We start from the raw sequence: 27205 nt of genomic DNA, 5'->3' as shown, positions 1-27205 counted from the left end.
AACTCCAATACTTTGGCCACCTGATGTGAAGAGCTGACTTATTTGAAAAGACCCTGATGCTGGGAAAGATTGAAGGCGGGAGGAGAAGGGGATGACAGAGGATGAGATAGTTGGATGGCATCACCGACTCAATAGACATGAGTTTGGGTGGACTCTGGGAGTTGGTGATGGACAGGGAGGCCTGGCGTGCTGCAGTCCTTAGGGTCACAAAGACTTGGACACAACTGAGTGACTGAACTGAACTGAACTGAACTGAACCTCACAGATGCCCTCAGGCCAGTTTATACTTTGTATTTTCAGACAATATTTCAATCAGAGATGAGTGGTCATGAAAAGGACATTGAAATATATAGGCCCCCACACTTATAGTTATGAATGACAAAACCAGGGCCACAGGGGTTAGTGAACCATACAAAGCCACACAGACAATTAGTGACAGAGCCTAAAATAGAACAGAGACTTCTGGTCTTGCTCAGTTGCCTTCCCCTGTCTGTGTCTGCTCTCTGAGGACACATGCCTGGGACCTGTCATCTCAAGAGAGATGATAATGTTAATGATGACCCAACCTACACTGTTTTCCTATACTTTGGAGAGTCACATTATCCCCCTACACTCTGCGCTAGTGCTTCTAAGTATCTCTGGTTTAAATGCACATCTTCAGGCTCTGCCGCAGAGAATCTGGCTCAAGGAAACCCCAGAAATGTACATTTTGATAAACTAACGAGTAATTCCAATGGCTAAGGTTCTATAAGCCATGCTTTAAGAAACTGTTCTAACTCAGTATTTCCAAGGCCTGGGATGGGAAATGCACTGATTAACTACATTTAAGGGCCAACTTTTGTAAAGGTGTCCCAGAAACCAGTTATCATGCAATCAATAATCGGTTAGCAGCAAGTCAACCCAAACCCATGGCATATCATAAAATAAAGACTCCTCTAAGGAGTCTGATGTTCCTTTAGTAAAAGGCTCCTCTGCTCAGCAATCTTGGGAAAATCTATCCCTTGCAGAAGTGCAAAGAGAAGCCTGATGGCTACCCCTGCCTGCCTTGCCAAATGACCTGGACTCTGTTCCAGCCTGCTCCACCCAGGGCTCTCTTCTGGTCATTGGTTTTCAGCAGTGGAAGTAGACTGATAGAGCTAGTGGGCCTGACCTCCTAAGGCTGAGATACTAGACAGCCACACTGTTTAAGGAAAAGAGGGCAATACTAGCATGTTTCCATAACCCTGAAATGTGCTAAAGAAAGCCTAAAGCCAGAGCGCTTCCTTATCATATGCATCTTATCTGTTCTTTTCTTAAAATACATTAGGAAATTTTTCTAAAAATAACAATGTCTGAGATGGTCACTGCAGCTCTTTTAAGGCTTGAGGAAAGTAGGAAGTTGCTTAACTGCATTCCTGAGTTCCCACTCTGTGCCCTCTGGGAATAACCAAACCACAGCCTGCCTGTAAAAGTTTGCAACCTAATGCTGAGTGCAGGGCACACATGAGAAAATCGAAGAGCTTTTAACAAGGAAATGTTATAACCCACTCAACTTTCTCCTTGGTGTAGCAGCTTTGTTACTAGTTCAAGGCTTCCGTTAGGGAAAAATGAGTTTCTGAATTTCATTTTACACCCTAAGCTCTCTCAACAGTTCATGTGCCAGAATTCTTGCTAATGGTTCCATCTTCAGCTTGCCTTCCTTGTATCATTTCTCTGAAGTCAGCAACTTTCATAAAGGTGCTTACTTTTTCCTCCTTCCGGAGTAGAAACATGGTTGCTTCTACATCCTTTGGATAACTTTGGGAATGTCTCCTTTCTGTAAGAAAACAGCTGACCTAATCTTTTGTTTTAACCTCATATCCAAAGTCATACAGACCTGACTTTGAATCCTAAACCCATCACACAGTAATGGTGTGACCTTGGGTGAGTTACTTAAACTCAGTTGCAGTCCCTAATTTAAGGAATGGATATATTAATAGTACAATTGATGCTTGATATATGCAAATAGCTTAATAAATGTTTGTTGCTCTTGTTAATGCTACTGTGACTCTGAAATGCCCTTTACTGCTCATGTGCCATGTGACCCTCTTCACATGGCCTTTTATCCCCAGGATTCTGGGCTCCTCCTTGACACTGTTCCTCTAGTTGACTTGGCTGATACTTTCTCCTCTGTAGCTGATCCCTCCGTGGTGTGTATGACTCCAGTCCAAAGCACTGTATATATATTCTCTTTGGTATGGCTTTTTTCTCCTCCAATATGCTGGGTTCCAATTCCAAAACACTCCATGGTGGTAATATCAACATTTCTATATTTATCCACTGTTTTGTGTCTAGAGGATCCGAGACTTGGTTTCTAGACTAAATAAGTGACTATCAGTCTCCACGGAAGTCCAGCAAATCCATCCATGCACCATGTCGTCCACACTCAAACAATCAGCGAGTCATCAAGTTGGAAGAAAACCCAGGACATCACGTGATTCTGCCCTTCGGACCACTGATTCCCAGGTTTCGGTATGGATAGGGATCTTTCAGGATCCTATCAAAATTAGACTTCATGCTGGATAAGCTTTATGTAGGTTCTCTGCCTTCAAGAAGATGGAGGGTAGCTCCCCATTATTTAAGTGCATATATAAGCTCCCCGTTATTTAAATGCATATATGGGCTGTGCATAGTGACTTCATTCCAAACAGGACAGTGGGGAAGGGACTGGGAGAAGAGAAATTTCACAGTGCAGAAACCTGACAAGCCTCAACCAAGGGATTAAGGTTAATATCAGCTATAATAAGTCATCTTGGTAGCATGTACTTTGACAAGAAGCAATGAAAATGGTGGTACTTTACCTCTGGGCCCTTTCTCCCCAAAACTTAGAACCTCCCAGTCTAGTCATGAGAAAATCATCCAATAATTCCCAACTGAAGGGCATTTTACAAAATACCTAACCAGTATTGCTCAACACTGTCAAGGTCCTTAAGAAAAGCCTAGGCAATGGCACCCCACTCCAGTATTCTTCCCCGGAAAATCCCATGGATGGAGGAGCCTGGTAGGCTGCAGTCCATGGGGTCGCTAAGAGTCAGACACGACTGAGCGACTTCACTTTGACTTTTCACTTACATGCATTGGAGAAGGAAATGGCAACCCACTCCAGTGTTCTTACCTGGAGAATCCCAGGGACAGGGGAGCCTGGTGGGCTGCCGTCCATGGGGTCGCACAGAGTCGGACACGACTGAAGCGACTTAACAGCAACAGATTGTCACAGCCAAGAGGAACTTAAAGAACTAAATGTTATGTGATGTCCTGGGTGGGACTCTGGAACAAAAAAAGAGGCGTTAGGTAAAAACTAAGGAAATCTCAATAAAGTATGTGTGTGCAGCTGCTCAGTTGTGATCACCTCAGGGGGTGGGTGGGGAGGCTTACTGGGGATTAGTGACCTAGCTGAGTTGAGGAGGATGAGAGGAACACGACAGAAGAATTGGATTTGGAGGAGGAATTGGAGAGGTAAATGGGGAAAGACTGTTCCAGGCAGAGGAAGAGCAAGAGCGAAGGTCCTTACCTATGAGCTAGTCTGATTTGTTAGTGGAAAAGTCCAGGATTATTATGGCAATGTGGGAGCATAGTACTTCTGAGTGGAAGTAGATAGTGTGGAAGATACAGGCAAAATGTAAGTGAAACTATAAGCAAGGTGAAAAGACAGCCTTCAGAATGGGGGAAAATAATAGCAAATGAAGCAACTGGCAAACAACTAATCTCAAAAATATACAAGCAACTCCTATAGCTCAATTCCAGAAAAATAAATGACCCAATCAAAAAATGGGCCAAAGAACTAAAGAGACATTTCTCCAAAGAAGACATACAGATGGCTAACAAACACATGAAAAGATGCTCAACATCACTCATTATCAGAGAAATGCAAATCAAAACCACTCTGAGGTACCATTTCACGCCAGTCAGAATGGCTGCGATCCAAAAGTCTACAAGCAATAAATGCTGGAGAGGGTGTGGAGAAAAGGGAACCCTCTTACACTGTTGGTGGGAATGCAAACTAGTACAGCCACTATGGAGAACAGTGTGGAGATTCCTTAAGAAACTGGAAATAGAACTGCCTTATGACCCAGCAATCCCACTGCTGGGCATACACACTGAGGAAACCAGAAGGGAAAGAGACACGTGTACCCCAATGTTCATTGCAGCACTGTTTATAATAGCCAGGACATGGAAGCAACCTAGATGTCCATCAGCAGATGAATGGATAAGAAAGCTGTGGTACATATACACAATGGAATATTACTCAGCCATTAAAAAGAATACATTTGAATCAGTTCTAATGAGGTGGATGAAACTGGAGCCTATTATACAGAGTGAAGTAAGCCAGAAAGAAAAATACAGTACATTAATTGGATACTGTATTGGAGCATCTTTATACCAACATCTGTATACCAATACAGTATACTAACGCATATATATGGAATTTAGAAAGATTGTAACAATAACCCTGTATACGAGACAGCAAAAGAGACACTGATGTATAGAACAGTCTTTTGGACTCTGTGGGAGAGGGAGAGGGTGGCATGATTTGGGAGAATGGCATTGAAATACGTATAATATCATATATGGAATGAGTCGCCAGTCCAGGTTCGATGCACAATACTGGATGCTTGGGGCTGGTGCAGTGGGACGACCCAGAGGGGATGGTATGGGGAGGGAGGAGGGAGGAGGGTTCAGGATGGGAAACACATGTATACCTGTGGCGGATTCATTTTGATATTTGGCAAAACCAATACAATAGTGTAAAGTTTAAAAATTAAATTAAATTAAAAAAAAAAAGGACAATACATAGTGTCTTTCTCATCTAGAAATTCACCTCAGCCAGTAGAAGTCTCTATGATCAAACCTAATTTCCCAAGCTATCTTTTGGTGATAGTGAGAATATTAAAAGTTGGTCTGCCTCCCAAATCTAACAGGGTGCTCTTCTGCAATCCAACATACATTTTATAAATAATAAAGCACTTGAATACATCTTCAAATACATTACATATTCTAGACAGCCTGACAAGCTTAAAGAAGTGAACAAGCTAATTCTGCTTTTCCAGTTGGCTTTTATGGCATTGTGGACAGATAGTTTTATGGTTTTCTGATCCCTTTCCTAACACAGGACTTGTGCATTATCTCTTAAACGTCTATTAGATGTTAGTAAGTATATCTAATGTCAACACTATTGGTGGAAATATTGTTTTAACTGAAAAACTGTTACAAATGCCTTGATATGCAACAGGAAATGCTTCTGCATGTGACTGGATATGGTGTGCAGAATAATGGCCTCTCAACACGTCTGCATCCTAATGCCCTGAACTTATGAATCTGCAGATGTGATTAAGTTAATCTTCTTAGAATATAAAGATTATCCTGGGTTATCCATCAGGGTCCGATGAATCACAAGGGTCATTCTAAGAAGGAGGCAGGATGGTCAAAGTCAGAAAGACAGATTTGAAGATGCTACAGAACTGGCTTTGAAGATGGAGGAAGGGGCCATAAATCAAGGAATGCAGTAGCCTCTAGAAACTGGAAGAGACAAGTAAACACATTCTCCCTCAGAGCTTCCAGAAGAAAGATAATTATCTTGATTTTAATCCAGTGAAACCTGGACTTCTGACCTGAAGAACTATAATGAAATAAAGCTTTGTTGTTTGTAGAAAGTTTGTTTTAATTTGGTAAAGCAGAAACAGGAAACTAATGTGAAACTCTGTCACATTCTACTGGTTAAGAGTTTATGGAGAGAGTAACATGGAAACATACACTACCATATGTAAAACAGATATCCAATAGGAATCTGCTGCGTGACTCACGGAACTGAAACTGGGCTCTGTAATAATCCAGAAGTGTGGGCTGGGGAGGGAAGTGGCAGGAGGGAGGTTCAGGAGGGAGGGGACCTATGTATACCTACGGTTGATTCATGTTGATGTTTAGCAGAAACCAACACAATCCTTCAATTAAAAATAAAGAAATTTTTTAAAAAAGAGTTTAAGTCTGCAATTCTTTTTTTTTTTTTTTTTTTTTTTGCCTGAGAAAGTATCTCTCTCTCACCTCTAGATCTAAATTTCCCTCATAGGACACTGGATAATAATAATAACCAATGATCCCACAGTGTTCTCCATGGGCAAGGGCAGCATTCCAGGTACTTCTCATTTATTAACTCTCCGCATCTCACTACCACCTTGTGATAAGATATGATTATTAACCCTGTTTTTCATATAAGAAATCTAAGGGGCAGAGAGACGACACAGAGCAAATGGTGGCTCTAGAACTTAAACTCTGAATCAAAATCCCTTCTGTATTGCTCTAAATTTTTTGCACAAAGACAAGGACTGAGGGCTGATTTTCACTACATCTCCTCCGTATACTGCAAGTCTTTGATCTCACATTTAGTGTGCCAAGTGTCTTCTCTTATAGGAAATTCCTTTGAATCTCTCAGATTTTTCAAATAAATGAGAACACTGGGAAAATAAATACCATCTTCTCAGTATTAGCATATCCCCAGAATATCAGCCTACCTTCTCATGTACCTGCGTGCATGCTCAATTGCTTCAATCATGTCCGGCTCTTTGGGACACTATGGATCGTAGCCTCCCAGACTCCTCTGTCCATAGGGATTCTCCAGGTAAGAATACTGGAGTGGGTTACCATGCCCTCCTCCAGCAGATCTTCCCAACGCAGGGATCGAACCCATGGCTCCTGTATCTCCTGCATTGCAGGCAGATTCTTTACCCACTGAACCACCTGGGAAGCCCTTACCTTCCCATCAGTTCAGTTCAGTTCAGTCGCTCAGTCGTGTCCGACTCTTTGTGACCCCATGAATCACAGCACCCGCCAGGCCTCCCTGTCCATCACCAACTCCCGGAGTTCACTCAGACTCACATCCATCGAGTCAGTGATGCCGTCCAGCAGGTATCAAATCAAATTTGCCATAAAAATTTTGATTTTGCTCAAGCAAAGAACAGAACAGAGTCGGGCACACCCATGCAAATGTGGTTAGAATGGCCATTGTGCCAGCGTGGGCTGGATGAATTTGCTTGGGCTCCTAAGAGGACTCAAGCTTTGGCTCTGAGAATTCCAGAACTCAAATCCAAGAATGAGAGATAGAAAAGATAGCTTGCTCTCATTGAGTCTTCTCAGAAAAATGAATTCTATGAGCTGAACAAAATAGCTAATGACCGTGATGAGTCTAGAGAAAACAATTTCAACAAATATTCAACAGCAGCAGAAAATCATTTTCTTTGCCAGACATCCATCTTATGTGGCTCTGAGCCAGCGTAGACACAGCCAATTGAAATCTACAGGGTACAGGAGATAAAGATTAATCAAGAAATCATTAGGCAATTATTGAACACTCACTGCTTACTCAGCTCTGGACTAGGCCCCAAAGAGGATTAAAATTGCCCCAGCTCTCTATGAATTTACAGTAAATCATCATTGGATTATGTTACCAAGATGGGGTGTGCTGTTTATAGAATAACACATCTGGAGATGATTCTTGACTGTGCTTATAGCCTGAAATTTATAGTTTTCCTGAACAGCAACCAAGTCATCAGACACTACTGTTTTCCTAATTACTCTGTAGCTCCTTGGATACATGGCTGAAAGCCCCAGAAAAGATCTGGCCACTTGACTGGGGATTTCTCTGTACACACATCCGTACTCACCCAGTGCTGCTTTCTCTCACTGAGGAGGCCTGGATGGGGTAAACCTCAGACCCAGACAATGAGACCATTTAATTGCTGAGTCAAAAATTTATTTTCAATTACAGGTGCTCCCTCATTAGTGTTGTAAATTTGAAAAGAGAAGGAAAGAAGAAAGAAAGGAAAGAAGGAAGGAAGGCAAACTTGTAAGAAAAATTAAACATTGAGTCATCGTCTTGTAAGTCTGTTTATGTCATTATATTCTGGTTGCTGTCAGGTCTGTGAATATGCACTACCAGAATCGAGGGAGAAAATGAAGAACCATAAAAGTGAACATCAAAACTTATTTTCAGTATTTAATAAACATTCACTTCATAAAGCTATCAGGGACTACACAGACGCTGCTTGAGACAGAAGTGAGAGGAGGGGGGTCCTCCTGCTACTCAAATTGCCCTCCCAATGAGGAAAATATGAAATTTTTGCTTCACATACTCCCTGTGATTAAAAAAAAAAACACTGGATATCCCAAATGCCCTATTTTATGTTGTACTGCATAGTCTTCTTCAAGTTTGAACATTCAGACAATTCTATTTTCTGGTTGCCAGAAACTAGAAACAGTTGACAAATGCTTGAAAATACAGAGAAATCTGTATTTTAGTTATTTAGTCTTAAGCTACAGAAAATTACATAATAGTCAACAGCACGATTTCTCAAAGATTAATGTGAGTTTCTGTCTGTACCATAAATCAAGTAAGTCAGATAGAGTAACGTGAGTGAAGAGCTGGCCACAGCTGTGAAACAGAGACATTCACCTTGGGATTTTTTCTCACATGTCAGCAGAAATGCTTATGGTATCCATAAAAAAATATTTCTGTCATGAATTTAGTGAGAACCGTGGCTTGGTGGAGGGGAGTAGGAAAACGTAAAACCATTGAAGTTATCCATTGCCACCTGGGGATGAGAGCTTAGAGCAGATGTGTGTTCATTCACTACCTTCCTTGGAGGAATGCCTGGGTCACACCATCTGTCTGTCACCTGTCAGGGGGTCGTCAGGGCAAGAGGAGGCTCTCGAAGTGCGTGAGAGCCTTCCCTGAATCACATGCTTTGCTCTTGGACTGCCTCTGTGACAGGGGCCTGCGTGGACTCTGCTGGAAGGATGACCCTCAACATGCTGCTACATGGGTCAGGACAAAATAGCAGACACCGCTAATAAACCAGGGACCAAAATGGTTAAGACTGTGCAGACTTCGAAGCGCCTCTGTGAGACACGGGCCCTCCAGCCTGCTCCACTGCAGCTCCTGCTTCCATTAATACCCCCACAGACTTGACTCACAAACCCAGCGCTGATGATCCTCACACCATCTCCATACTTCTGAACCACTGAAGCATCTCTTTCTTCATTGCAGGCCCCGTTTGTGGGAGAACTTTTTAAAGTCCCTACTCCTCAGAGGCTGCTGCTTTCTGTGCTCAGTTCATGAGGAAATGCCCCAAAATGAAACGCTAGCCTGACAGCCTGTTGGCATCTCCTGAGGAATGTGTGAACCGTGCCTGCATATGCCCCCTGAGGCTTGCTCTGTACCTCTGGGCATTTCAGCAGTTGTTCTGGAGGCTTGGGGTGTTTATCTCCCACAGGCAGCTGAGCTGCCTCCCGTTTCATGAGCAGAGCAGTGGAATGCGGTGGAAGAGACCCAGGCCTCCGGCCACCCAGATTAGAGAGTTTTGTGCTGAGGTCCCTATATGGTTGTGTTAGACTCCACAGAGGGCTTGAGTCTGTCTTTGTTCCTTGTTTGGGAAGCCAGTGGGAGGGGAACAGGCCAAGGGGCTATATAACCCTCCAGCCTTCAGCTCTCCAGAACACCACCCAGAGCGGAGAAGCCCAGCCGAGAACTTTCAGGGTAAGTGGCACCGGCCCAGAGATGTGGCTTAGATTCCAGCAGCTCTGACATTTCCCAGTATAATCAGATGTCATCTATGGAGATTTTAGCCAGACTCACACACTCAGAAATGTTTGAATGAAGATTGTACTACTAATACGATTGTAGCCTTTAGCTATAATTATCTAACCTCAAAAACAAAGCTAAGATGCAGCCTGTGTCGGGGAGGAAGGGGTGAGGAAGATGGAATGAAATCTATGAGTGTCACCTGCAAAATTTGTTTATATTAAACCAGCAGCCCCGGTCTTGTAGTGCATTTCAGAGGTGCAGTCTAGCTGTCTGCAGTCAGCCAGCTACATAACGATGTATATTTAGACACTGGAAACTCCAGTATCTGCTTGTGGTTCAGATTTGGTATGGGGATTTTTCACTGGACTGTACTTTTGGTGCAACTGCGGTGTCTTGACAGTGGATTTTAGAACTGAACAGAGGTTAGCTGCCTAGCCTTTGATATTGGCTCTTTGTGTATTTGCATCTGGGTTCCTCTGGCTCTCATTGGTGGTATCTTCTATGGGAAAGTCTCTTGAGTGTAACTGTGAGCTTGCAGTTCAGGGTATATGCGCCTCCCTTGGTTGGTTTGCAGCAGAGCATAGCAGGAACTCAACTGAATCTTGGTGAGTAAAGAGGGAGGGAGCTGGCGTGCAACTGACAGCTGTTTGCATTTCAGCCTATGGGATGGTTTGCATTTCTCAGCCAGGCGGGACCACGGAGCCAGCCTCGCCACCCCAGGCTGATCTTCTCTGTGAATCAGGGTTTGGCAGCTCCAGCCCCGACTGGGGTTTTCACGCTAAGATTTTTCCTTCCATTTTGTGATTCATGACTAAATATGGTTTGTGTTTCAAGACCGTGGAGCTGGGAACTGGAGTGTTCCCCTCCCACTAACTCCTCATTTTTGGCACAAGATGCACTCCAGTCAGTTGGAGCAAACCCCCCTGACCTGGGTGCCGTTCCAAGAGCAGACATTCTAGTGGGTTTTACCTAATTAGGAAATGCTTTGCTCCAAACCCAGCTGCTCATCAGGTTAGATAAGAGTTGTAAACCATTCAGCCAGCTTCTTTCTGGGGCATACAGATTTCTCTAACGACAGTGCTTGGTTTAGAGATTTTAAGATTCTTCCTAGACATTTTTTTTTTTTTTGGTCAAATAAAAGCACATTTACTAAATTTTGAGTTTTTTTCCCCTGCATGTTGAAGGTTCAATCTATTTCTTCTTCAGTGCATTCTGACACTCCCCCAAACCTTTCTTGCCCAAGGAAAGGGTTACTAAAGATGTGTATTCCTGGTGTCCATACCATCACATTTTCAAAGTCTCCTAATTCTGAATATTTTATCCTGTTTTCAGCTCTTCCTTTGGTTTGGAAAGTCTGCTTAGCACTTGCAGAGAGGGTACTGATCTGGTGCTGGCCACCTCTGACACTTGCCTCAGGCTGCTGCTTCTGCCTCATCTCCCTTAAATTTCTCACCTCTCTCCTTACTTCTTGATCTGCTAGGAAGAAAGCCAAGTCACATGACTGCCAAACACAATTCAGTGTCAGGAAAGGGAAGGGAAGGGTGGGAAAGGAAAGAGTCAGCCACTTATAAGTTACATTTTCTATTCTTAAAAGTAGAATCTACAAGTTGAAGATCCCTGTCCTAAGCCTGGAAGTAGTGTGGAAAGGAAGCCAAGACTAGAAATAAAAAGATCTGGATAATGATAATAATCACACAATAATTATAATTTAAATTGATAATTTAAAAATAGTATTTACTGGGAATTCATAATGTATATGCCACTATCAATTATTTTAAATACTTTAAAATATCTAATCCCCATAAGACTCTATGTACTACACATGGATATTATTGTTCTTTCATAGATGGATAAAGAGACTGATTCAGAGATATTAAATAACTTACTAAATCACATAGCTTCTAAGTGGCAAAACCCACACTCAAATCCAGGCAGTGAGATTCCAGAGTCCAAGACCATAATCATTGGGTGCTATAATCTTTGCTGTCCCAACTTTACCACTTTTGAGATCTGGACAAGTCACTTCAACTCCTTGAGTCTTGATTTCCTTGTCTGTCAGTTGGCAATGATAGCAAGTGTCCTGGATTTTAAGTTATGTCCTCTAAGGTGAGGTTCATGTTTTTTGGCAAATCACTTCCCCTGAGTTTTCTCATTTGTAGAAATGAGGGTATTAAACGAAAATGTTCTCTAATAAGCCTTCAATTTCCCAAATCTTTAAGTTGTTACTTTTACTCCAACCTTCCAAATTCTGTCATGCAATTCAAGCTTAAATGTGGGATATTTAAAATACTGTGTTCTTACTGAAAGAATATATGCTCGATCTATTTAGAAAATATCACAGAACCCAGGGTTTCATGTAAAACACCTAGAATATCCACCACTTCAAAAATAACCCCCATCAACATCTTGGTAAATATGATTAATCTTTTTTCTAGTGCATCACAATACATTTTAATGGGATCATACAACGCATACCTCAAGCCTAGTATTGCATAAGAATGACCCATAACTTATCCTTTTATTTATATTTCTTAAGGACAATAGAACATTCTACTGCATGATATGTAATTTTTTGGACTCACTCTGCCTTGTTGGACTTAGAGGTTAGCAGTGATTTTTATTAATGGAATGACTGTGACCCCTAAAATTTTAAGCCCCTCCTTAAGACACTTTGATTGGTTCCTCAGGTCTTTAATTTTACCCTTGTATAAAATTAAAGTCCCCCGGATCCAAAAGAGAATATTCTTTTAAACATTTTTTACATGAAATGTTTCAGTACTTCCAAAATTTCACATGCTGCTCATTCCTCAAAATCTACTTTTTTGGAAAAAAATTTTAATTTATAGCATATCTAGAAAAATATGAGTATGGGTATATACAGACAGCAAATTCTAGGTACGTCATTAACAAATGACGGGTGACTTGTCCCTGTGAGATCAGATCTCGTGGGTCGATATTCCATCTGTATTCTGCAGTGGTTCATTCCTTCACTTGCTTAGTCAATCTTTAAAGTGCTTATAGCACACGTGATGTTCCTGTGCTGGAGACCTCCTGTATGAATGGACAAGTCTGAATTTAAGATTACAGTCTGATCAAAGTGCTTTGAAATAAATGGTGTGTTAGATAAGAATCAGCAGAGGGCGCTCTAGGAGAGGAGGAGTCTCAACTCCGGCTGGAAGGTGGGAGTGGTCAGGTAAGCTCCAAGACTGCTGGATCACACCTGCGTTGGCTTCCTCCCTGATCCCTTTAGGACCCTGTGAAGCAGCTGCAGCCGAGATGTGCGAGGAGGAGGACAGCACCGCCTTGGTGTGTGACAATGGTTCTGGGCTCTGTAAGGCCGGCTTTGCGGGGGATGATGCTCCCAGGGCTGTTTTCCCATCTATCGTGGGACGTCCTCGACATCAGGTGAGCAAAATTCTCTCTGAAGCAGAGAGAAACAAAGCCGTATAGATTTGGTCCCTCTATGTCTCTGTGTCCATGGATATTCATAGATTGTTGCTCTCTGCCTAGAAATTATGTAACTTTGTTAGAAATGTACCTCTGATGACTGATGTCCAGAGATAAGTGCCCGTTTCATATACATTGTTGACAGATTACCTGGTGGGAGACTTTTTTTTTCATAAATCGTTTTTGTCTAAATGTAACCACGGTCGTCAGCATCAGAAATATCTATGAGTTATTTGATGTATTCCATAGCTACGCTATGGAAAGAAACTACAGTAAAAAGTCAAGTTGCTCATTCTCAAAGAACCTAATGTGAAATGAAAGTAAGCGTTGTTACCCAATGTAATTTTACATCTGTTAGATGTCAACGAAATACATGTGGATAGACATATGGTAATTTTACACAACATATAGAAAGAAAATATGGATGGCAGCCACAGGGTAAAAGGTGAGAGCTTCATCCCAGAAATTCTCCTTTCACATCAGAAATGTATTTTGCACATTGAGCCTATCTGATTGATATTTAGACTTTTGATTTGGCATCAATTCACAAGAAGACATAATAGAAGCCTTCCCCAGTGAAAGAACTCTGTCTCTTTGTTGAACTTTAACAACCAAGATATTTTGCAAAAATCACTTCTTAAGGAACTATAGGAGCCCCACCTGTTTTGCAATTCTGTCACTCCAATGCAATTTTAAATTTTAGTCATAAGGATTCTTTTTTTCTAAAGATTCATATTAATGACTAAAAAAAAGCATCCCACTAGTTTAGGCAGATAGGGTAATATTGATCAGTATGATTTTATCTATTAGAAACCAAGTACTGAGTGGTCATTTGTAGAAATAATGCTTTTGCTTATAATGGTTAGATATACTCTTGAGTTAGGTGACAGTTCCAAACGTACAGTTTAAAGGATTCACGAGAGGCAAAATGCCATTTAACTAACATGTAAAATTTTGTATATCCATTCAACAAATAATGATTGAGTGGCAGATACACGCCAGGCAATTTGTCTTAGTGGCGAACAAGACAGATTCAATCTTTGCCCTAAGAGAGCTCATGAAGGAACACAGAAGATAAATGACAAAGTCGCCCTACCCTCAAGGTTCTCTGCTATTTGTAGGCCTGTTCAGGCCTGTTTCAAATCACCTAAGGGATGTTTCCTAAGAGCTCAGTAACTATAGGATCAGCTGGTCATTGCTGGTACTGGAAGGACTTTCATTGCAATGATTTAACCCTTTGTGTTTGGACAGTAATCAGTTCACAAGTTCTGAGAGAGGCTGACTTGTAATGTGTTGAACTTTTTAGGGAGTGATGGTGGGAATGGGACAGAAAGACAGCTACGTGGGTGATGAAGCACAAAGCAAAAGAGGAATTCTGACCCTGAAGTACCCGATAGAACACGGCATCATCACCAACTGGGATGACATGGAAAAGGTACTGGGAGAGGCATGACTGGTACCTGTGGCCTGGATCTCAAACGTCTGGCTACTGCTGGGGAAAAGAACAGGCTCACTTTGCCTGGTTGTGCTTTTACTTGTTGGTGATCCTTCTAGATTATTACTAACTGAATTTTTAAAATTCTGAACTTTATTTTAAAAAGCAAATTCCTTGACTACGAGGGTTTATAAATCAATTAGAGGCAGATGGGCTTCCCAGGTGGCGCTCGTGGTGAAGAATCCGCCTGCCAGTGCAGGAGATGCAAGAGATACGGGTTCGATCCCTGGGTGGGGAAGATCCCCTGGAGAAGGAAATGGCAACCCACTCCAGTATTCTTGCCTGGAGAATCTCACGGACAGAGAAGCCTAGTGGGCTACAGTCCATGGGGTTGAAGAGAGTCGGACACAACTGAGCGACTAAGCGTAGCACAGAGGGCGGTAGCTCTAAAAATAAGAACAGTAGTCCTTTGACAGTGGTGGGAATTATAGTCTATTGCTCAGACAACTGGCTTGCCCTCCAAGGACAAGCACTGTATGGGCTTCAAACAGGATAACAAGGGATGGAAGAGCTGGGAAGAGCCTTCACCCACCCACTCCTGAAAGTTTTTCATTAATTTACCCTGAACATTAAAAAAAAAACTAGTTGTTCTTTTTTTTTTTGCTTTTAGTTTTCTCTGTAGAAAAGGGGCTGTGACATTGTAGATTTGGTACATTCCTAAAATGTCCCTCAACATATTGAAGCACAAGCAACCAACACAAATTTTTAAATAAACAGTTCAAAAAATATCTCCCTGAGTGGCATTAAGTGAAGTCTTTCTCTCCCAGACCCATATAGAAGAGCTAATGAGAAGAGTTAAATCCGAGGATTTTGATGTTTGCTCTTAAGCATCATGGAAACAAAGTGATCAAAGAAAAAGCAGAAGAAATAATGAGAAAGTGACTTAAATTTTTAAATGCGGCAAATATGTTAGAACCAGAAAACCTGGACTTTTATATATCTGTCAGCTCCACACACACAGATACACACACATACTGTCTCTCACGATTTTAAAAGAGAATAGTCTTTGAAAGAAAATAATGTTGTTAGAATTTATCAGTGGTAATGCTGAAACCTCTGCTGCTCTACAAAAGAATGTGTTTCATTAGGTTTGCTGAGTCTAAGAGTCTGGATTTGGGTGAGACTGCAGGAGACACTGAGGAGGAGATAAGAATAGCGATGAGAAAATTCTCTTTTAAGACTTTCTCCATGCAGCTGGCAACATCACAGAAGGGATTCACCTGGAGAAAAACAAATGAAGCATTCTGTCATTTCTAAAATGTAAAGTGTCTTCTGGAGAGAGAGAAGAGAGACAGAGTGGGGAGGGATAGAGATTGGTTGGTTTCTAACGATGTTTCAGAGTATCCACGGTATTCAATAAGATTGGCAGAATTTCTTTTCTTTTTTTTTTTTTTTAAATTTCTTGAGCACTGTGTTGCTTTTACTCCATCAAAGGAGTAGAACTTTCAGGAGTCTCATTTCCTTTCTAGAAACCGCAAATTCAAAACCAAAGAAACTGCAGCAAGATAAAGAATCTTTAAAGTCAATCTTGCTTTTGTTAATGTACGAACTTTCACTAGCAGTTCTTGTTTTTATTTTGTTTCAATTCTGAATGAATTTAATATTTCAGGCACTACTGGAGAATTTTGGGGCTTTTAAAAATAATTAATCACCTGAACTCTTTTCACAACAGTTTGTTCTTTATGGCATCCAGGGTTAAAAAGGATGCTTACAGAGAACTCTACTCAATATTCTACAATAACCTCTATGGGAAGAGAATTTGAAAAAGACTTTTCAGTATAACTGAATCACTTATCGGTACACCTGAAACTAATACAATATTGTAAATTGACTATAATCCAATATAAAATAAAAATTAAATTACAAAAAGAAACAGCTCAAAAAATAAAAATAAAGCGCATGCTTAACCATGAAGCAAACACAAGCATATTCAAAGTACATCGTGCTAGAAACAGGGACTGGCTTTTTGGGGAAACACCTGAAGGCCAAGGTCTGTCCATGAATGAAAGGTCCAGTGTGTGCCAACCAGGGTAGGCGTCTTTCAACCCTGGGGAGCAAAAAGAGGAATGGAGGGGTGGAAAAATGCCCTTAAATATTAAAAATAACCATTAGGTTTTCAGATCTGCTTCATTCATCCATTCATATATTTATTCATTTGTCCTTTTACTTGCTACACTAAGTCACCTGCCCATGAATATTAATTAAAGTGGGGGCTTCCCTGGTGGCTCAGCAGTAAAGCTTCCTCTTGCAATGCAGGAGACACAAGAGACATGGGTTTGATCCCTGGCTCAGGCAGGTCCCCTGGAGGAGGAAATGGAAACCCATTCCAGTATTCTTGCCAGGAAAATCCTGTGGATAGAGGAGCCTGGTGGGCTACAGTCCATGGGCTTGCAAAGGGTTGGACACGACTTAGTGAGCACCAGTGGATAAAGAAGATATAGTTGAATAATGGCAACATTTGCTCTGGGCCAGGCATGGGGCTAAATAGTAATTCTATTTAGTCTCACAAAGACATGAATTATTTTTATATTCCCCATGAAGAGATTGTTGCAGGGAAGGGTTAAAATTTGCCTACACTCATATAACCAAGAAGTGCTTAAGCCAGGATTTGAACCCAGGTTTCACTCCAGAGCCTATGTCCCTAACCATTACCCTATCCTGCCTCGTAGATGTGGGTTTGGGTTTTTGCTCATTCACTTACTAGGTGTGAATTCTCAGGGAAGTTCCTTAGTCTTTAAGCTTGAGTCTCTGAACCTGTAAAAACGTGGGCACATAATGAGCACTTATGTTTGGACCTGGTTTCATGTGCTCATTCTGGTCCCTTTTTGAGGGCTGTCATGCCTCTGCTGCACCTCATTGCTGTGCTTTTCCTTGGTCCCCTAGATCTGGCACCACTCTTTCTACAATGAGCTTCGTGTTGCCCCTGAAGAGCATCCAACCCTTCTCACCGAGGCGCCCCTGAACCCCAAGGCCAACCGGGAGAAAATGACCCAGGTAAATACCACTCTAGGACCCAGCACTTTGGGGCTTGGAGGACGTCCTTGAAGGGGGTTGTATAGAATAGCAGATAAAAGGCCCACCCAACAGTCCACTCACAGGCTGACAACTTTCCTGGATTCCCAAGGCCACGGGCATCAGACATGCTTCCTGCAGGAATGGCCCCTTGGCTCCAAGAGCAATAGGAAATTGTCCAGATTTAACTGCAAAGGCCACATGTTTAGGTTTAAAGCTTCTAAGGAGAAGTCATTTCAAAGTGCAGGATAACATACAATGGAGAAGTTTGGTCCTAGAGTCAGATCCCAGTTTGAAGATTCCATCTGTCACTTATCAGCTGTGTGACTTTAAAATATCCACTTAATTTTCATAGACTCAGTTTCCTTGTCCATATGTTGAGAATAATATTAGTACTATTATTTTTCATATGATTTGAAGATTAATGAGACAAATGCTAAATGTGTTTCACGGTACCTGGTATGATAAACACCAAACACGTATTTACTATTATCTTTATTGTGACTTTCTGAAGCTCAGAGATTTTGGAACAGGAGACTATCTATTCCATCATCCAGACAAAGTTTCCAGTTTGGATGAGCTGCTTAATAAATACACCTAGTGTCAACTTCAGGCTTGTTATGGTTAAGCACTGGGCTAAGCATTTTATACAGATTGTCTCTTTAAATCTTAACTTAAAGCATGAGCTATTATTATCCTAATAATATAAATGAAGGCTTCCCTGTTGGCTTAGTCAGTAAAGAATCTTGCCTGCAATTCAGGAGACCCAAGTTCTATTCCTGGGTCAGGAAGATCCCCTGGAGAAGGAAATAGTAACCCACTCCAGTATTCTTGCCTGGAAAATCCCATGGACAAAGGAGCCTGGTGGGCTATATACTCCTTGGGGTTGTAAGAGTCAGACTTAGCAACTAAACCACGACCAATATAAATGAATAATTTGAGACTTAAGTACATTAGGTGATGGTCCCAAGGTCACACAGCTAGAAGTGTCAGAGCTTGGATTTGGCCCACAATCTTTTGACCTCAGAGAATAATAAACATAAACACTGCAAAGCCTTTTTCTTGGAAGAGCTCTGGATGCCTCATCAACACACTAGCAGCTGTTCTCTGCAGGGGAACATCTGTGTGTTTGGAAAGGACCCATGATGCAAGAGATGCTATTTCTTAAGGGAGCTTTTTTCCCAGTGAATTGTAAAAACGAACACTTGGGAATTATGGCCGTCTAGCAAACTATGCTCGAAGAAGGCAATGGCAACCCACTCCAGTACTCTTGCCTGGAAAATTCCATGGACGGAGGAGCCCGGTAGGCTGCAGTCCATGGGGTCACTGAGAGTCAGACACGACTGAGCGATTTCACTTTGAGTTTTCACTTTCATGCATTGGAGAAGGAAATGGCAACCAACTCCAGTGTCCTTGCCTGGAGGATCCCAGGGATGGAGGAGCCTGGTGGGCTGCCGTCTGTGGGGTCGCACAGAGTCGGACATGACTGAAGTGACTTAGCAGCAGCAGCTGCAGCAGCAAACTATGCTAGATGTTTACTCTGGTTAATAGACCAGAGAGGGTTTTGCAGATGGAGAGATGGAGGCCTATGGGCATCTCCATGGGCACACATTTCCAACACGTGACCTGGAGGGGCTCTGGTGCTAACTATGCTCTGGACGGCATGAACCACCACATCAACATTCATATCTGGTTCTCTGTTACCAGCAGGCAGTTCTTTTCTTCCAGCAATCAGGACTCCTTCACTGCAGCTAGAATGGCCTCAGACTGTAGGGCTGACATTGACACAGCAACTACAGAAAAAAGTTGAACAGATTAAATGGAATCTCAGACAGATCACAGAATGGGGTTCATCTCAACCAGTCTGAGCTTCAGTGGTTTAGGCTTCGTGCTTTCACTGTTCAGGGCTGGGTTCGATCCCTGGTTGGGGAACAAAGATCCCGCAGGCCGCCCACATTAGTCAGTTGTTAGTTTGGTGAATTCTCCAGGTCACGTTCAAGTGAGGGCCAGGACCAGAAACTAGACCCTCCTAATACCTGGCTGATCATGTGTGCACACTGTCCCTTCCACCCGCCATGACACCAGGTCACCGGTATGGTAGTCTCTCCATTTACACCTTCCTTTCTCCTCGACCAGTAACCAAGGCTTCTCTGACCCTCCTTTACCTTAGTTTCCTCTACCCAGAACCAGCCGGGCCCATCTGCAGCCATCAACAAGATGCTCTCTTGTGCATGCTTGATGATACTGGCAGCATCATTAACTCATCTCTTTGGCTTGCTTTGCAGATTATGTTTGAGACTTTCAATGTCCCAGCCATGTATGTGGCTATTCAGGCGGTGCTGTCCCTCTACGCCTCTGGACGTACAACTGGTAGGTGGCTGGGCAGGGTGAAAGCCCTGGTTGAGTACACCATCAGTTACAGGATTGAATGGTTTATAAACATGTGTGTTGTGATGGACTGGAGGTTATTTAGAATTGACAGAGTTAATTCCCACCCCTTGAGGGCTTCTTCTCACCTTTGAAAATAAGCCCTTTAACTTGTATTTCCAGGAGGACTCCTATTGTTTCCCTCTTCCTATTTTTTTTTTCTCTTTCTTTTCTTTACCTTGCCCTGCCTCAACTCTCTTTTTCCTATCAAATGTCTTCCTTCCTTTCAAATAAAAGGGTTAGAAATTCCCCTTCTACTAGACCAGTAAGTGATCATACACCAGCTCCCCTGGTGACTTATCGTGCACACCTGTCCCCCAGGCATTGTGCTGGACTCTGGAGATGGTGTCACCCACAACGTGCCCATCTATGAGGGCTACGCCCTGCCCCACGCCATCATGCGTCTGGACCTGGCTGGCCGAGATCTCACCGACTACCTCATGAAGATCCTGACCGAGCGAGGCTATTCCTTCGTGACCACCGGTGAGGCCTGAGGGACATAAAGGGAGGGGTCACTGGGGCGGGGTGTTCTTCCCTGACCTGGTGACTATCCGAGAAAACAATGGGAGGGAGCCTTGCAGACAGCGAGACCTGACTCTAATGCCCAGGGCAAAGCTCTGACTGTTTTGCTATGTGTAACCACAAAACGATTACACCATTTCCGTACCACAAAATGATTACACCATTTCCTTGAGAAGAATAGTTTTAACCATCAGGTATTACGAGCTTGTCAGAGTTGCATTATTTGAACATTTTTTAATCCCTTCCATTCACACACAGAGACTGAAAATAGGGGAGGAATTGGGAGATTGAGATCGACATATATACACTCCTGATACTATGTGGAAAGTAGATAACTAGTGAGAACCTACTGTATAGCAAAGGGAACTCTACTTGACACTCCACCGTGACCTGAATAGGAAGGAAATCCCGAGAGAAAGAGCACATTATATGTGTATGTACAGCTGAATCACTTTGCTGTACAGTAGAAACTAATACAACATTGTAAAGCAACTACACTCCAAAAAAATTAATATGAAAAGAGCCTGAAAATAGTATGGCATGGTGATTGACAATCTTTGGAAACATCCTGACAGGGTTTGGGTCCCAGTTCTGCCGCTCGCTAACTGTGTGACCTGGGACAAGATGCCCAAGTCCACTAAGCCACAGGCTGTCTGTAAAATGGGAGCAATCATTTACTCTTTCTCGCAAGGATGTTGCATGTGGAATTCCTGGTCCCGAGGAAGCATGAGATACTTACTTGTTAGTGGTTAGTAATACCAACCCAGCAGGCAATGACATGTTCGTCTTCCGACTAAACTGGTACCCTTGGTCTCTCTCTGTGAGAGGCAGAGGCAGACAGTCCTAGAGGCATCAGGACGACCTCAGTGCCCTTGACCCTGGCTGCCTGCCCTTCCCTGGCCAATTTGCTCTTGTCCAAATGTTCAGGTTTTGGGACATGCCCAAGACTTATCCTAGACTCCAAACTTGAGCCCTGACAATTTAAAAATCTCCTTCTGGAATAGAGAGTTGAATGAATTCTGACCCTTCTCTGCCCTCTCTGAGGAATTCCAAGAAGCCTCCAAAAAGTCCCCAGGGGCCTGGGTAAAGCCACTTGTTCAGAACTTCAGAGGACAGGAGTCGGAAAGGGGTCTGCCCACCCACTTCTTCCATGCACCACTGGGACCTTCTCTACCGGGACTGGTCCTGACCCTCTTTCTGGAAGGTGATGAGTTTTCCAAGGACTTGAGTTGGAATCCGCCTGGGTCAGACAACATGGGTCTTCAGAGCTTTTTAAAACTGTAGGTGCTTCTAAGGGACTCTTTTGGCATGAATCTTCCTGGTCAACTGAAAATCCAATATAACAAACTGTTATATAGCACGTATAACAGAGAGTCATTAATTAATCATGCAAAAAAGTTAACGTCCAAAAGGATTCCTGCTCTTTGTCTGGAGCTAGCCAGCTCATTTTCATCCTACCATGCACTGTCCGGACATCATCTGCTTAGAAGTTTCTCTGTGTGAAGCACTTTGCTGGGAACAGAAGTGGTTCCCTAATGGACCTATAATTTAATTGTCCTTGTGGGTTTGGGGTTGCAGAACAGAACATACACTTTCAGGGAGAAACCTGTATCGTAAGTACTGTAGGGCAGGTGGGTTTTCACCGCCTGTGCAAATCTCGACGTTGACCACCGTGTTTGTATCTCATTGACAGCTGAGCGTGAGATTGTCCGGGACATCAAGGAGAAACTGTGCTACGTAGCCCTGGACTTTGAGAATGAGATGGCCACTGCCGCCTCCTCCTCCTCCCTCGAGAAGAGCTATGAGCTGCCTGATGGGCAGGTGATCACCATCGGGAATGAGCGTTTCCGCTGCCCCGAGACCCTGTTCCAGCCTTCGTTCATCGGTAAGCAGCACACCCGGGGAGAGCACCCTCCTCTCCTTCCACCAGCTGGTCTCAGCCCCCAGTGCCCTTCTGCGTGTGGCAGCATGTGACAGGGGCCAAAAAACCAAGGGCACCTCTGAGCCAGGGCAAGGGAAAGAATGTCACGTTTTTAAAGTGAGAAGACCTAAAGAAGCCGTGAAAGGAGTTTTCTTTTTAAGAAAACATTGTCTAGGTTGTAGTCTAGCCGAAGCATTCTTGGTGCATGGTTTATGGTGAAAGAATCAGATACTGTCCATGCTTAGGAGACAGCGGAGCCACCGGAAGGATGGGTTGAATGCTGAGTCTGGAAATAACAGGGGAAAAGAAAAATGGAGATGTCCGTCCCTACATTAGCGTTGACCTTGGGAGACAGGTTCGCATAGTTGTTTATAGAGAGGTGAGCCTGGGTGTGAATCTTAGTTCTCCTTTCATAATGTTGCCTTCTGGAGCCTCATCTGTAAAATGTCTTCATTTGCAAAAAGTGTCCTCATCTTTAAAATGAGATGTGTGGGGGCGGGGGCACTAAGTGCACTCAATGCTGATTAGGTGTTCCGTTAAGTTCAGTTGCTCAGTCGTGTCTGACTCCGTGCGACCCCATGGACTGCAGCACACCAGGCCTCCCTATCCATCACCAACTCCCGGAGTTTACCCAAACTCATATTGGCAGTAATCCATTACTAAGCATGATTAGCAGTACATCATAAAACTGTAAAAGATGAAGAGCCATCTGGAGGTTCTTTTCAAAAGACCCATGTCAGAAATTAGCAAGAAATTCAGACAAAAAAAATATTATCAAGGTTGAAGAAAAACGAGTCTTTGTCCAAATAAAATGAAACCTATTTCGAATGTTCCAGCACCATTGAGCTTTGAGGGGTGAGAACAAGACAGCAGTCAAGGAGCGATTTGGGAGTTCTGAGCAACACCTGTGGCATTAGCCCAGCCTGGGACCTTCTCAAGGCTTTGGGAATGTGAAGGCTTTGCTTTTTATTTGAATCATTTATAGTAGAGAGTCTATTAAGACTGAGGACTGTGATATTATAGCCTCTCACCCTTCCAGAGATGCCGAAGCAGGGCTTCCTCCCTAGACAAATGGTAGGAGGACCTGGGACATTTCAAGGGTCTTTCAGTCCTGAGATGGTGGCAGCTAGAGCATTGTGCCTGCCAAGCTGTGGTCTAGTGTAAGATCATCCAGTTGCTCACATCGTCTTCCATGTCCGCCTGGGTTTTCTTTATCACCCAAGGACCACAACCTGTGTCTCTTTTCCAGGGATGGAGTCTGCTGGCATCCATGAGACCACGTACAACAGCATCATGAAGTGTGATATTGACATCAGGAAGGACCTCTATGCTAACAACGTCCTCTCCGGGGGTACCACCATGTACCCCGGCATTGCTGACCGCATGCAGAAGGAGATCACGGCCCTGGCCCCCAGCACCATGAAGATCAAGGTAAAGTTCTGTGACAGACCCTTCTATGCTGCTGGCAATGCCAAGCTTATAACCAGAAGTGAAGGATTCTTCAGAGGCTACATCTTGGTTGCATACACTTATGGGTCTTAGAGCTAGGCAGTGGGTAAAAGTCCTCAAGTATCATACTTTTAAGGGTCTAAGTCAGTTCCATTCATAGAGGAGTTGAATTATTTTGTACAAAATTTAATCAATACGTATCCATGTCAGTCAGCTACTTTCAGCGGACGCAGGAAAAGGTCAAGAGAGCCACTCATGTGCCCATATCTCATTGAAATACACAATATGTTGTTTTTCCTCATCATGAAACTGGTGCATCTCATGTATAGAACATTATAAACATTACAGGTGAGCCAGACCTTTCTAAACAGGTATAAATCCTGTAGCTTCAGTAGTATACTCCTCTTTCAGTACTAAATGTGATTCCATCTCAGCAGCCAGGAATTGGAACTTTATCTTCATCTCTCTTTCTGATGCACCTTTTGAAACGAGTGCTCCAAACCGAAGCATGACCCCAGGATGGCCAAACTCACTCCCTGAGCCAGCAGGACCCCTACACTGTGTGCGTTTTGAGTCAGTCAGAGGAACTCAGATTAAAAGGCTATCGTTCTTTGGAGTCAAGCTAACATGTGGCCGGAGACTTCGCAAAGACTACTGTTACTCTGAAATCAGGAGGCCAGGCTGGGACCCTCTGATCCATGTCCCAGGGAGCGGGAGAAAGGGCACTCAGGGTGCAGTTCACACACACAAGAGCTATTCAGACAAGGTCTCTGTTATTTGCGCTCCCGTCTCTTTTTTTAAGGAGTCTGCAGCTAACATAACAGGGTGTGCTAGACTGAAGCACACTCTCTCTCCACATTACAGGCGAGGAGGGACTGTGGGATGAGAGGAGAGAGCCTGTTTTCTGAGGATTTGTGTTCCTCGGATGATAGACACCCAGCCAGAGTTTGGTAGTTTCTGGTTCTCCAGTCTTGGAGTCTTGAATAGAAATGAGTGTAGAATTCTGAGCTCCAGTGTGGTGAGAGCAAACCATTGAAAACCTGGGGCAGTAAGATGATGACATTATGGGAAATTGAAACTGAATGGGGTTGGCGGTGGTCTGTAGGGATTCTGTACTGTCTGTACCACTCGTATATAAATCTAAAAGTATCTAAAACTGAAAGGTTATTTCTAAAACAAAACAGAAAGAAAAACCAGCTGGGAGAGGTCCTGGTTTGCATATTGGGTCTGACATGTACCAGTCGGTGTGACCAAGGTCAATTACTTAAACCTCACTCAGTCTGTTTCCTCATTAGAATATGGGACGGATTCAGCCCTTATTCTTCAAGATGGTTATGAAGATTAAATGAGATAGTACATGTAAAATGCTGGGCAAAGTGCTTGGCAGTAAGTTCTCAGTAAATATCAGCCCCTTGCATTAAAAATAAATGTTCAACCAGAGCTCAAGGAATAAAGAGAAATTAAACCGTTTCCCCACAGTTTCAGAAATATCTTATCTATTGGTCAATATTTATTTCTACCTAAGTATCCAAGTCTGATGTGGAATTTAGACTTACTCAGCTCTAGCTATTTTTAGAACCAGAGAGCAGAGATCAAGGTAGACGTACCCTTGTTCTGAATCACTGCTCTCTGGGCCTAAACCAGTCATTGATTTAAGAAACATCAGCATGTCCTTGCCTGCCAGGCCGGTTCATGCAGGTAGGGCCAGCCACAGTGCAAGCTTAGCCGAGACCTATCCCAGGGGAATCTTCATCCCACCAGCAATGGATCCCTCAGTGTTAAACAGTGCCTCTTGGTAGACTTAATCGGGTCTTACAGTAAGTTCTTATATGCTCAGAAATTCTGACACCGTTAAAAGTTCCCCTGGAAGTTGCTGGTGTTTGTGTCCACAGAGTGTATGTGTCGTGCTGAGCTCTGAAGGACAGCTGATAGGAATCAGGGACAATGTCAGGACTTAAGTGGAGGTTGTGTAGAATTGGGGGCCAACTTTCCATTTGCATGATAGCAGACATCACTGACTCGATGGACATGAGTTTGAGTGAACTCCGGGAGTTGGTGATGGACAGGGAGGCCTGGCGTGCTGCGATTCATGGGGTGCAAAGAGTCGGACACGACTGAGCGACTGAACTGAACTGAACTGAGGCTGAATGAAGCTGAAGTGTCAGAAGTTTTGGAGTAGATTGTTTAACAGCAGTCCCCAACCTTTTTGGCATCAGAGACCGGTTTCGTGGAAGACAATTTTTTCCGCGGACTGGGGGTTAGCGGATGGTTTCGGGATGGTTCAAGTGCATCTATTGTGCACTTTATTTCTGCTGTTGTTAGAGCAGCTCCAGCTCAGATCATCAGGCGTTAGATCCGAGGGTTAGTGACCCTGGCATAAAAGGGAGCCGGGAAATCAGAGGTGCTGATTGAAGAATCTATAAATCCACAACTGTTCACACCCCATGGGTTAGCGTCCAGTTTCAGCATCTAACAGCCAAGACTGTCCCCAAGGCCCAAGAAACTCCAGCCGGGGCCACAAATCCTGACCATGCTGGAATCCCCAGTTCCCCTCCCAGTGCACTAACGGCCCTTTCTCATCCTGACCAACAGATCATCGCCCCTCCCGAGCGCAAATATTCTGTCTGGATTGGTGGCTCCATCCTGGCCTCTCTGTCCACCTTCCAGCAGATGTGGATCAGCAAACAGGAGTACGACGAGGCCGGGCCATCCATCGTCCACCGCAAATGTTTCTAAGACACTCCCTGCTCTCTTGTCTGTCTCTAGTACACACTGTGAATGTTCTGTGGAATAATGCCTTCAATTCTTTTTCAAATCATTCCTAGCCCAAGCTCTGACTTGTTACCTATGTGTTTTTTAATAAATCTGAGATATGGTACCTGTAATATGTAGCCTTGGCTTCGGATCAGCATCAGGCTGATCATGTTGATTTGGTTCGACTGACCTCACCTGTTATGGAGTGGCTCCCTCTAGTGGTGTATCTCGGGACATGACAACCAGGATGTGTGAGTTTCCCAGGAAAGGCTACAATTACATTAAGGTGAGAAGTGCCAGCTAATGCTGTACCAGGAAAAATTTGAAGATACACAGGAGATAAACATAAACATGGATTAAAGTGTATCAATAGGATAGTTCATACTGACTTCATAACCTTCGTTATATAACTTTGCTCTCTATAACCGCCTGATAGCCTGTGTACACATACATACATATATTATACATATACATGACTTTTTATATATGAGATATTAAACTTGGATATATATATTTTAAAAAGTGTGACTTTTAAGTTTCCCAGGGGAAATACAGATTTTTAAAAAACAGAAACACCGCTAAAATC

At 43.2% G+C, this 27205-nt stretch overlaps 1 protein-coding gene across 1 annotated transcript; it reads left to right on the top strand.

Annotated features, from left to right (window-relative positions):
• The first annotated feature begins 9388 nt into the window (after positions 1 to 9388).
• Positions 9389 to 26750, top strand: ACTA2 (actin alpha 2, smooth muscle). Its single transcript, XM_006058447.4, has 9 exons — positions 9389 to 9544; positions 12843 to 12997; positions 14346 to 14474; positions 17418 to 17528; positions 19832 to 19916; positions 20295 to 20456; positions 22189 to 22380; positions 23666 to 23847; positions 26458 to 26750. The coding sequence occupies exons 2-9, from the start codon at positions 12869 to 12871 to the stop codon at positions 26599 to 26601; spliced, it is 1134 nt and encodes a 377-aa protein (XP_006058509.1). The 5' UTR covers positions 9389 to 9544; positions 12843 to 12868; the 3' UTR covers positions 26602 to 26750.
• The last annotated feature ends 455 nt before the right edge of the window (positions 26751 to 27205 follow it).

This window comes from Bubalus bubalis, chromosome 23 (genome assembly GCF_019923935.1).
Source record: "Bubalus bubalis isolate 160015118507 breed Murrah chromosome 23, NDDB_SH_1, whole genome shotgun sequence".
Lineage (NCBI taxonomy): Eukaryota > Metazoa > Chordata > Mammalia > Artiodactyla > Bovidae > Bubalus > Bubalus bubalis.
This window is presented reverse-complemented; position numbering and strand designations above follow the sequence as displayed.